Here is a 12,685-nt window from a genome sequence, read left to right as displayed (position 1 = left end):
TCTTTGTTTTATGTGAAGCAGCAAATGCTCAGAGCTGTTTGTCACCTCCTGGTTTATTTTGATTCCTGATGGTCCAGAGGTTCAGTTCTTTACAAATCTCATCGTAACAGGAAGTAGTCTCCTCGGTTTGGCGGCGTGTGTGAAATCCAATTAGATGCTTTTGCCAGCTTATTGTTGACATCCCTGTTCATAGTCTACACATTTCCTGAAGAGGAGGAGAGTTCAGAGAGCGATGTTTGGAGGAGGGACTCAGTCATTTGTTAAAAGGGAAGTTACTGAAAAAGAAGTGAAGAAAGAGGAGAGATGGTGTGAAACCATCAGAGACGTAAACATGAGAGTTTGTCACAGTCTGATCTTCTTCTTCCTCAGTGAGTTCACTCTAATATATCTTTAATTTTAATTCTATAATTAGATTCAATCAACTGTTCGATCATCAGGTGTTAAAACATCGTTTTTCAGTTATTCAGTGACAAAATTTGAGTTTGTGGATTGGGCTAAAAGTTGTGAAAGAAGTAAAATACTCAACACAAGGAAGTGAATCAGCGTCAAAGCCACTGGTTTCATCGTTGATTTCTGTTAAATGAAATTATTTCTTCTAGTCTTTCTGGAGCTAACGCTGTAAAATCTTTCAAACTATAGAAATTTAATCCGAAAGAGATAACTGTCCCCTCCTGCTTTGGTTAATGTTCAGTTTTTTTTAATCCTCACGCTTTAATCTTCTGGAGGAGGGGAGAGAAGCACTGACTCAGAGATAGTTCAGATGGTTTCTGGTCTCTGCTGCTCTCAGACCTTCAGCCCCTCCCCAGCGTCCACAGGAAGGACGAAGGGTTAGGGATATTATGTTCGTACTATTCAATTACAAACCATCAAAAGCAACCAAACAGCCGCAGCAAAGAGCTGACCACTAACACAGAAACAGACTGAGAGCTGCGGTTTAGCTAAGAAAACCTTTCAAAACCTCATTAACAAGGAAAGAGGAAGTTCATAGATCAGATCTCACAGGAGAAACACTTTAGATTCTCTGTTGTTTTGGCACTTCTGGACCTTTCATGGTAATATTTCCCATTGATTTATCAAAAGAAATCTATTCCACAAACCGCCAACAATTCATGCAATTAAAGAACCTCAAGTTTCACTGGGTGTCCCTCAGGGGTCAGTCTTGCGTCCACTTCTTTTCATCATTTATCTCCTAACCCTGGGCACAGTCCTCTGTCACCATGAGGTGCATTTTCACTGCCACGCCGATCACACCCAGGCCTAAAAATTCCTCCAAACCCACTAATGCCATCCCTCCTCCCTCATCATCTGCCCTAAGGACTTCTGTGGCTGGATCAGCAGGAACTTCCTGGAGCGCCTTAGCACTGCTGCCTCACAGCAAGAAGGTCACCGGAGTGCGTTGGTTCTCTCCAGGTCCTCCGGCTTCCTCCCACAGTCCGAAAACGTGCTCATAAGGTTAATTGGTCTCTCTAAATTGGCCGTAGGTGTGAGTGTGTGCATGAATGGTTGTCTGTCTCTAAAGCTGCGTTTCCACCAAGCAGTCCAGTTCGGTTCAGCACAGTTTGGTACAGTTAAGCCTGATCTCGTTTGCGTTTCCACAGCAAACTGTGCCCTCTCGTGGTAAGCTGGATGCTGAAAGCCGCAGCTGTTAAACAAAAGCATGACGCCGTAGCAGCGCGACACAGTTTACCCCTCTAATAAATCCAACAAAGAAGAAAAGCACAACACAGTAAACAAAGAGTAACAATGGAAGACATGCAGCATTTCGTCCTCTCTGTGATTGGCATGTAGCTCTTTGATACAAAGTGCAATCAAGCTTTGTTTCAGAGAAGTGTGGGCTGCCAGGAGAAATACGTTGTCGGGGTAATTGACAATTCTTTTGACCAATCAACTGTTTAGTCTGGCACCCATACGAAAGGGTCCCAAAAAGTGGGACGGCTCGTCTCGGTTATTTGGGGATCTTTTCCGGGATAAGTCAGTGAAAACGCCACAAAATGCGCACTATACCGAGACGAACCAAACTGGTCTGCTTGGTGGAAACGCGGCTAATGTGTCAGCCCTGTGATTGACTGGCGACCAGTCCAGGGTGTACCTCGCCTCTCACCCAATGACAGCTGGGGTAGGCTCCAGCCGCCCGCGACCATGAACAGGATAAGTGGTTCAGAAAATGTATGAATGAATGAATGTCTCTTAATTGCTTTTATACAAATCATTCCAAACTTGGTCGCCGCATCATCACGGGCACCAAATTATCGGACCACAACACGCCTGTTCTCATCCAACTCTACTGTCTCCCTGTATAATAACGCAACCACCATAAAAAACGTCTCCTCACTTGTCAAAGTGGCTTATTCCTTCAACTGGACACTGCAGACTTCACTTGTTTTTTTTAATGTTGATGTTCTGTTTCAGTGATGTTTTTTTTCTGTTGTGTAAGGTGATCTTAGTTGACTTGAAAGGCGCCTCCAAATAAAATGTATAATTGTTATTTTTATTTCCCTGAGTGTGAATTTACATGTATAGGGTTATGTCTTGTTGAAATAACATTTGTCACATTTGGCACTAACATCTACGGGGCTGTTTACACAACAACAGTTTAAGGATGGATTACAAAAGTATTGTTGCCTCTCAACCTAAAACGCTAACTTTTGAAAAATAGCCTCCAGAGTGGAATTTTTCCACTGTTGCCGTGTCAACAGCAAACCGGAGTTTTCAGAGAAAACGCTGACCTCACGTGCCTCTTTGCCTACTACGGAAATGTTCTTACGATCGGCGTGGTCCACCGTGTTGTGCTTGTGTTCTGCTCTTAGCATTTACCAATACACCAGACGATCGGCCCAACTCTTCTTCAGTGGAGATCTACCAAAAGCTGCTTCTGGACAAGGCGGTTATAGCAACACCTACAGGCCTGTCATGCTAACTACAGTGTTTCCGTGTTAACCCAGATTTTTTTTCTCTGCATTTTTTTGCGTTTTGGGGTGACACATTGGGGCCTGAGTTAAATTTACAAACCAGGTCACTGTGGCTGATTCTGTTTCAACCTTTTGCTTATAAGATGGTAGATTCTCAGAGAGCAGAGCTAACGGCTAACTTTGGTTTCTCTGTTTAACAGCTCTGAGGGACGACGGAGCAGCTGTCTTTGAAACTGATATTGGTGTTCGTACAGGAGCAGGAGGAGGAAAAATCACAGTTGTTTGCACCTTCACTTTCTCTGGAAGCAGGAAGGTCTTCTGTCGGGATGACTGTGAAGACAAAGATATTCTTGTTGAAACATCTGGTGTCAGCAATCAGAGTGGGAGATACAGCGTTGAATATAAGGAAGGAAGTTTAACAACTTCTACACTGATCTATGTGAGCATCACAGATCTAAGAGAGTCTGACTGTGGACGGTACAGATGTTGGTTGGACAGACTTTGGTTCGTAGATTCATACGAGACGTTTGAGCTCCAAGTCACAGACAGTGAGTTTTTATTTCTCATTGTTTGCTACCAAAGCCTCAGATAACCAGACAACTGATTCAGTCTAACACTTTCATACAAACCGTATCTCCTGGGATCGTTGTGTTTCACAGCTCCGACCATTTCCAAACTAAACTGGACCCTGAAACCGTCTACAGCAGCAACTCCATCAACCCCATCATCTACAGCAGCTCCAGGTCCAGCTTCTCTTCTCTACGTCCGGCTGGGTGTGGTCATCCTGATCATGGTCTCTTCATCAGCTGTGCTCATATTCTGCACGAGGAAGAGGAGGAGCCAAGCAGAAGGTGAGGAAGCACACAGGAAAAGCAGACTGAGGGTCCAGATTGAGAGACTTGAAACAGGTGGTATGGAAAGCTTTCCTCATCTTCTCTTTCTTTCCAGATCCTCATGTGGAGCTGGATTATGTTAACGTCACAGAGGTGAGCGTTGGAGAAAAGCTGGAGCTTCATCAATGTTTTTAAAAGCAGCCCATAAACCTTGATCTTCTCCTGCAGGGCCACCAAGTGTATGAGGAGGTGGGAGAGGAGCAGAGACGGGGCAGATCTCCTCCTGAAGAAACATCTTGACTTTAATCTTTCCCTCTTTCCCTGACAAACTCTGACTGTTCATGTTTTTACAGCTCAGCTTTGTTTTACAGGGTGGGCCAGAAAGATTTACCCATCGTTTTTTCCGCAATATCCTAAAATGCTTGCAGACAAACATAACAAACATTGAACACAGTTTCTATACTTTATTCTCTGTCACCAAAAAAAATTAACATCTCAATATGGCCGCCCTTTGCCTTTATCATAGCCTGGAGACAGACTGGCACGAGCGCCGCACTGTCTCTGTATCAAGTTTTGACCATGACTTCATCAGAGCTGTCCTCAAAGCGGTGACACTGCTGTGAGATACTCTTGAGACCTCCCTTTTCAGGATAGACCAGATCGCAAAGTCCATTGGATTGATGTCCGGACTTGACAGAGGCCACTTGTTCTGGTCCCAGAAGCCAGGAAAGTGCTGCTTGCACCAGGTCTGAGTGACGTTGGATGTGTGAGCTGCTGCTCCATGTTGTGTGAAGACAAACTGGTTTCCAAACGCGTTGGTACACCAAGGCAACACTTTTTCTTCAAGCATTTGAAGGAACACCTGGCTGTTCACTTTCACACCCTCCTGAATGAAGACCAAAGGAGACTTTGAGCCAACAGATTCAACATTTTCCCCCTGTCAAGCCGTTTTTTCTTAGAAGCGGCTGAAATCAGTTGTCTGTGTTGCATTTTTAGTGCTTTCAGCCCGAGATCCTGTTTGACGATTCTTCTCAGTGAAGTTCTTGAGATGTTCACTTCATTTGCTCCTGAGAGGATTCCTTTGGATTCTCTTCCTCACCATCTCAATAACCCTTTAGGTCCGGACTGAACGGTTTCCTCCATGGATTGGCTTGCTGGTGGTATTCCCAGTCTCCTTGTATCGTTTCATGACATTGTAGAGAGTCCTACGACAAACATTCACCTTTTTCATGATTTGCATTGTTGTCAGTCCAGCCTCCTTCAAGGCCACAATCTGGTCGCGCTTACCCTTCGATGCCATACTCGACAATCATCAGGAGTAAACAAATGAACTCAGGTACGTCAAAAGCTTTGCCTTTTAAGATAAACTATCCAAAAGTTTAAGTTTCTAGGACAAAAGCTAAGCAAACAAAACAGAGATATACGGTGGGTAAATCTTTCTGGCCCACCCTTTCTGTGAGGCAGCAAATGCTCAGAGCTGTTTGTCACCTCCTGGTTTATTCATTGTTGATATCACTGCTACGTTTCCTAAAGACAGGGTTCCCGTGGATCCTTGAAAAGTCTTAAAAGGCATTGAATTCATAATTCTAAAAATAAGGCCTGAATTGGCATTAAAAAGTCTTAAATCCAAATTTCAAAAGTCTTAAAAATTTGAACACATTGGTAAGATTTACTTTAGTTTGAAGTAAAAAAAATATTAAGTAACGTTTATCTATTTTTCTAAATAATTTCCTGATTTACTCTCGTGGCAACATCGCGTACTCACATTAGCGGAACTAACAAAACGGTGATGTGGTTCCACCAGGAACTTTTAAAACAGATGCATGTCTTGGGTGCCTGTAGAGAGAAAAAATGAGGGAAAATTGGAAAAAAATCCAAAAGTGGCTTAGGGAAATGGATTATGGCAGCAAAATTGAAAATTAAATTTGAAATTAAATTTCAAAAATCATGTAAAAATTTCAAAAATGGTTGTGACAGTGGCCAAAAAAGATGAATGGGGGCAAAATAGGCATCAAGTTGTAAAAATGGGGTTAAAAAAAGGTAAAAAGTGATATTGTATGTAAAATAAACATTGGGTTAAAATTGCCTCTAACCCAGGTAATTCATGTGGTGTTTTTGTTTGTTAGTCTTGTTTGTTTCAATTGTGGTTCGTTGTCGACTTGTTTTTAAATTTGATTTCCAACATCATTAGAAAAAGTCTTAAAAAGTGTTAAATTTAACTTGCCTTGAGCTGTAAGAACCCTTCAAAGAGGAGGAGAGTTCAGAGAGCGATGTTTGGAGGAGGGACTCAGTCATTTGTTAAAGGGAAGTTTCTGATAAAGAAGTGAAGAAAGAGGAGAGATGGTGTGAAACCATCAGAGACGTAAACATGAGAGTTTGTCACAGTCTGATCTTCTTCTTCCTCAGTGAGTTCACTCTAATATATCTTTATATTTAAATCTATAATTAGATTTAATAAAATGTTGATCAGCAGGTGTTAAAACATCGTTTTACAGTTATTCAGTGGAGAAAGTTAAGTTTGTGGATCATTTGAACGGAAAACAAAGTAGTGAAACGGCACCGAACACCTGGCACTCAGTATCGGTTCTTAACTGTAACAGTTTTCTGTTGATGTGGGAATAAATATATTTTTTTAAAGAATAAAATCTCAAAGTTTTTAAATTAGACTTATTCATTTCTCAATACTTAAACTTCCAGTGTTGTCTTCAAGTCCAGCTTGGAAAATCACCTACTCTTTCACTCTCTCACACTCACAAAGATGTGTCTAGGTACCTAAACATGGCATCATTTGATGTGATGTGAACTGGTTTGTGACACTGACACTGTTAAACCTTTGAAACTAAAGAAATCTAATCTGAAAGTGACGATTTGTCACTCCTGGATTATTTGCTGTTGTCCCAAACCGTACTGTTTGATCTTCTTGCACCTGGAAAAAAAAAGATTAACTGTGAATGATTTTTTCAGATCACTTTAAGACGAGACGCTTCAGCAGTAAACGTAGTGACAAACTAAAAGCTAATCTAGAAATTGTGGAAAACTTTTCTAAAAAGTGTCTTTAGCAAATGGAGCAAAGTGTTTGGATGTTTCGCCTTCTTCTGAGAATTACTGACGTTCAGGAAAAATAACTTGCTCACACAGGATGAATGAAACCACACACACACGTAAACAGTCACCATTAAGAGTCTGTCTGTCTATATAAGGTCACTTTGACACATCAGCAGCCTCTTAGGATAAAAATACCTGAACACCTCTGCAAAGACACTTGAGCTGTGACCAACTGAGATCTGTGGTTTAGCTCAGAGACACCTCTGAAACCACATTTTACCACGAAAAGAGGAAATCAGAAAAACATTACATGAGAAAACAACCAGCACACATTTAAAGTACTGCACAGGACTACGATGGGACTGATGGGGGGTTTGTTGAGGGGGAGGAGCTGCCCCTGTTTGGGCCTTGTAGACCAGTTTGGGACGAGGTGGAGAGGAGTGGAAAGGAGGAGTGAAGAGAAGGGGTTTGGGTACGGTGGCTGGTGGGTGTCAGTCATAGTACTTATATTTCTTGATACGTCATCTTATGTTTTGCTTTATGAATCAGTCTTGTCATAACGTTAGCATTAGAGCTTTATTATCACAGCTGGAGTTATATAAGAAAACAATCGTTAACTTACTTTCACAACTTTTCTGTGTCCGTTAGGAAAACTGTCTTCTTAACTTCCGTTGGGTTGTGGTGTTTGCATTCTTGTTGTTGCTTTTGCAAATCAGCTGACTCCTACCAGCCACCGTAGTTTGGAAAAAAAAAAGGAAAGAAAACAGAGACTGCTCAGTTAGCTGACCAGCTTTTGTTATTCTGGACACCCCTCCAACCCCCAGGTATGGGGACCTTTCCTTTTTGCAACGGTACAGTACCGATTGCTGGTACCTGGCAATTGCGACAGGTACTCAATGGTACCAGTGTTAGTTACATTTGTGTGTTTAATGTGTCAATGAATATTCATTTCTAAATTATGAAACTTCAAAGTTTTTCAATGTAGCATTTTTATTTCTCAATATATAAACTTGCAATGTTGAGTTCATGTCCAGCGTGGAAAATTACCTGCTCTCCCCCTCCCTTACAATCACAAGGATGGTACCTAAACATGGTACCGTTGATTTTGTGTAAACTCATACTTGGTACAACTGTTCAATAAAACTTGGTTCTCTGGTTTAGAGCCAGCACCATCTCCTCGTCATTCAACCAGCTAGTCTCCACAGTGTCAGGCCGCAAAACCAATAGAACTTTCAGTGTGAATTTAATAATTTGAGGACGGGGCGCTGTTGGCCGACAGGTTTCCCCGTGCACCCCATGTACAGAGGCTTGGAAATGGGATTCGAGCATTTTGGGAGGAGTAGCATCAACTGTGGAAGTTTTCATCTTTACTACCTCCCCCTCTACGTCGCTTTAGGTCATCAAAGCAGGAAGAGAAATGGATTTAGGAGAAGGGATCTTTACGCATTCAAACAAAAACAACAGGCACATTAAAGCTGCTAGCAGCATTGGATGGGTTGCCCATCACTCATGCTGGTTTCACCTCCACTGTTAAGGTTCTATCCCTTTCTGACCCTCTTTGGGATATCATTTGATATCATGTATAATTTCCTATGTTGAGTCACATGACCAGCTGCATGGAACGCCCAATCAGTGTGTGACATCATCCACTACAGCAGAGTAGAGAGTACAATTGACAGAATTTTTGGAAACAACTCCTCATAGATGCCACAAAATTTAACAAGTTTCTGTGAAAATAGGATAATTTTGTCAGAAATTTTGCCAGGACTCTATCCATGTCATTTTTAAAGCTGTACGAGTTAGACTTTTTTTGTGTAGAAACCAAAATGTGGCAGCTTGTGTGGAGCTTGATCATCCGCTCCCATTCATTCTTAATGGGGGACCTGAGAGGGTTTGTTACGAGTTTGCCGACATTGAGGGCTTGTCATTCCAAAACCATTTCTGAAATAAGGAAATCGCGAAGAGCTTTTGTAAAGCATGGTTCAATCTGTCATCTCAGTGATTTTCAAGCCCATAGCACTTATGGTTTGGGAGGAGATAATTTTTGTAGAATGGGCAAAATGTGAAAAACTCTTACATCAAAAGGCAAATTGCTGGCTTCCTGTGCGAGATAGGGCTTTTGGGCCAAACGGGTAATTTGTGCGTTGCAGAGACAAACATTTTGACGTTGGTTTCATCTTTCTTCCACATTCTTACCTTCCGTTACAGCCATTCTAGTGTTTTTTTAGTGCCTAGATGGCGCCAGAGACAAAACAATGAGATGTTGGGGGTCAAGTTTGGTATCAAATAACATTTTTGACGCATGTGAGGTGTGTGACAATTTTGGTGAGTTTTTGAGCACATTTTAGAGCTAGAAACTGGAGTAAAAAAGTGAAAGTGTTAAACAAAAATAGGTCTGCTTGAAGAGATCCCCTCTCTTAGGGCGAGGACCCTAACAACAAACAGCACTTAAAGATCGTTTGATGTACCACTCATCTAAGCATTCCTATGAATAAAAGCTTATGTTTTCAGATGCTTTCAGTTTTACTTTGTCTTAAATCTTTTTTAGTGTGCTTACCTGACTCTCTGCTAGTGCACACCTTTAGGATTCTGTCAAAATGCTATAAAATGTGACATGATTATTGCTAAATCAGTTCATGTGTGCATCCTGCTTCTTTTTTTTTGTCACTTTGCTAATTTAGAAAAACTACCACAGGAGCAGAGCAAACCGCTAACGTTGGTTTCTCTGTTTAACAGCTCTGAGGAATGGAAGATTAGCTTCCTCTGAGAAAGATATCAGGGTTCGTACAGGAGCAGGAGGAAACATCACAGTTGGATGCACCTTCACTTTCTCTAGAAGCAGGAAAGTCTTCTGTCGGGGTGACTGTGAAGATGGAGATATTCTTGTTGAAACATCTGGTGTCAGCAATCAGCGTGGGAGATACAGCATTGAATGCAAAGAAGGAAATTACCCACTAACTACCACAATGATCTATGTGAGCATCACTAATCTGACAAAGTCTGACTCTGGGCGGTACAGCTGTGAGTTGGGCAGAAGTTTGTCTCCAGCTGAGAGGGTGACATTTGAGCTCAGAGTCACAGACGGTGAGTTTTACTTCTCACTGTTGGCTGTTAAAGCTTTGAAAAACCCAATGACTGATTCAGTCTGACATCTTCCTGCAAACAGTATCTCATGGTATCGTTGTGTTTCACAGATCCGACCACTTCCACACCAAACTGGACCCTGAAACCGTCTACATCAGCAACTCCATCAGCCCCACGACAAACAGGAACACCGTCTACAGCAGCTCCAGCTCCAGGTACATTCACCTGTTTCCTCTGAGACTGAAACCACTCCAGAGAAACTTTATGAACTTCTGATCCTTTGCTCAAACAGCTTCAGCTTCTCATCTCTACGTCCGTCTGGTTCTGGGCATCCTGATCATGGTCTCTTCATCAGCTGTGCTCATATTCTGCACGAGGAAGAGGAGGAGCCAAGCAGAAGGTGAGGAAGCACACAGGAAAAGCAGACTGAGGGTCCAGATTGAGAGACTTTAAACAGGTGGTATGGAAAGCTTTCCTCATCTTCTCTTTCTTTCCAGATCCTCATGTGGAGCTGGATTATGTTAACGTCACAGAGGTGAGTGTTGGAGAAAAGCTGGAGCTTCATCAATGTTTTTAAAAGCAGCCCATAAACCTTGATCTTCTTCTGCAGGGCCACCAAGTGTATGAGGAGGTGGGAGAGGAGCAGAGACGGGGCAGATCTCCTCCTGAGGAAACATCTTGACTTGCTTGTTTTTTAAAAGAAGTCTATTAATTTACTCACTTTATGCATTTTTTTCCATTAAAAAATCAGGCATTTAAACTTAAATTTCATATTGTGATCATGTTTTTTATTATTTTGCACAAAAAAATAAATGAATAAAGTTTCCGATCTCGGTGCTATTAGTATATGAGTGAATGTTAAAGAAGTGGGATGTGTGAGTGACAGAAAGAGCTCCTACATGTGTGTCTTTGTTCCTGGACATTTTGATTAGTCAGTATAAACAGCTGTGTGAGATGAAAGGTTTCCATGGTAACCTGCTCATTAGGCTGTGGAGAGCGGCAGCTTTTTAACGTCTTTGTGATGGAGAATGAACAAGCGAAAAAGAGGGTCTGAATCTACTGTAGCTGGGGCAAAACCGTAAGGGTGATCAGAAAAACAGTTGCATCGTAAGAGTCCCAAGACTGTAATAACCACAGTGATGCGTTTTTCATGTCTGTAGAGCCAGAAATGAGGGCAGGGTGGCGAGCCAGCAATGAAGTTACAAATAGAGCTAAACTAAAGATGTAGGTCAAAATTAACATTGCTGCAGGTTATGAGAAAATGAGGTTTGGTCTCACATATGGGCATTTTTTTGGCCATACAGTACAATCTTTTGCTAAGATACCTCCTTTGTTAAAAGGAGGAGAAGCCAGGGAACATTAAGGATAAAAAATCGGATAATCATGTGTTGAAATGCTGAAAAAAAAATTATTATTATTTAATTTAAAACCATTAATTTCCTCCCATTCCCTCCCATGTCGTGTTTCTCTCTGGGGATCATAAAAGTCATCCAATCCTGCCCCCCCTCCACCTTTTTTGTCAGTAGTATGTACTGACTGAAAGAGTCGGTTAGGAAACCTGTATCACTCAAGCCCTCCCCTACAGCTCCGTCACGTCTCCAAAATCGAGGGAAGTAGCAAATATTTAGTCTAACATCACAGTGCTCCTTGGCGTGCGTCAGCTTATCAAACTCTGATTCACAGGCAGAGCCGCAGAGTATTGAACGATTCAGTGAATGAATCTTTTAAACGAATCACTTTACTGAACTGATTCTAATGGGTCAATACACTGAACAGAATTGTTTGTCCCATCACTACTGTCCAACTTCAAGAAGACTTTTCCACACCATGAGCTCTCCTCTGCCCACCAACTCACAAGTGGCATGATCTGAACAGCCACTAGGTGGAGCTAAACCTTGATTCTAATTGAACGATTAGCGCCGCGACAGTGACCAGTTTTATTTTGAACTAGTTCATGAGATGTTTTAACACTAGAAGTCCCAGGGTTTTCTTACCCCTGCTGCCATGCCCAGAGGACAGCCAAATGGCTGCTCATTTCGAATGTACAACTGAACGGCCTTCAATTAGCCACCATTGTTTTGCAAATGCAGCCCTTACCTGACAGATTGGCAGTCCACAGATGTGATACATGATCAGGGGGGAGGGGTGTGCCTGAAAAGAGCCTGGAAGCTTCCAACATCTACTGAAACTTTTTGCATCGGGCTGATGGGAGTGTGAGGCAAGTGTAGCTGTAAATATCTCTGATATAATTAGAAAAAATATTTCTTCCATAACCAGTATTAGAGTGCCCTTGTCCAAAACAGCTGTTGACTGTTTAGTTTAAGTTTAACTTTATTTTATTTTGAAGTTTTTTTTATAGCTATACTATCTCTATGTCCTTCTTGATAGAACTTTGTTTATGTGTGTACAGCCTTTTGTGTGACTGTGAACACTGTAAGGTGCTACATAAAAGAAACCTAAACTGAACTGACTGCCTCTGTCACAAGCTCCCGTCAGGTCCACTGTTTGCATGGCTGCTATTTTTTTTTGACAATATATCTGCTTGTATAACTGTTGGTTCACATTTCACAAATGCACACACACACACACACACACACACACACACACACACACACACACACACACACACACACACACACACACACACACACATATTAAAAGAAAATGATCCAGTGTTTTTTTCACTATAAAAGAGTGTTAAGTCTCAAGCATGCAAAGTTGACATGGGGTGCTTTGAGTAGCCTGGATAAAGTTTATCTTCATCTACCCATATTTGACATTTACTCCTGAGAAACACAGAAAATCCTGGTAAAA

General features: G+C 41.8%; 2 protein-coding genes across 5 annotated transcripts in view; both read left to right on the top strand.

The window, feature by feature from the left end:
- The window catches only part of LOC141799765 (uncharacterized), a 47,881-nt gene extending 37,309 nt beyond the window's left edge, over positions 1–10,572 (top strand). For 3 of the 4 annotated variants that reach the window (XM_074682121.1, XM_074682119.1, XM_074682120.1), the window contains 5 exons: positions 9,524–9,871; positions 9,982–10,086; positions 10,164–10,271; positions 10,369–10,406; positions 10,482–10,572. In XM_074682121.1, coding sequence (XP_074538222.1) covers positions 9,524–9,871; positions 9,982–10,086; positions 10,164–10,271; positions 10,369–10,406; positions 10,482–10,553 — 671 coding nt within the window. In that variant the 3' untranslated portion in view covers positions 10,554–10,572. Of the gene's footprint in view, positions 1–6,108; positions 6,148–9,523; positions 9,872–9,981; positions 10,087–10,163; positions 10,272–10,368; positions 10,407–10,481 lie in introns of those variants that run through there. The other variant, XM_074682122.1, reaches the window with a different exon arrangement.
- LOC141799865 (uncharacterized) lies at positions 309–5,288 on the top strand. The gene is made up of 5 exons (XM_074682258.1): positions 309–368; positions 3,110–3,457; positions 3,569–3,760; positions 3,858–3,895; positions 3,971–5,288. Exons 1-5 carry the CDS (start codon positions 332–334, stop codon positions 4,040–4,042), a joined length of 687 nt encoding a protein of 228 aa, XP_074538359.1. The 5' UTR covers positions 309–331; the 3' UTR covers positions 4,043–5,288.
- Positions 10,573–12,685: the final 2,113 nt, after the last annotated feature.

The sequence above is a fragment of the Halichoeres trimaculatus genome, unplaced genomic scaffold, assembly GCF_033239565.1.
Source record: "Halichoeres trimaculatus isolate MK-OKI-2021-1 unplaced genomic scaffold, fHalTri1.1 fHalTri1_scaffold_11, whole genome shotgun sequence".
NCBI lineage: Eukaryota > Metazoa > Chordata > Actinopteri > Labriformes > Labridae > Halichoeres > Halichoeres trimaculatus.
The sequence above is the reverse complement of the archived record's forward strand: the minus strand, read 5'-3'. Positions and strand labels throughout refer to the sequence as shown.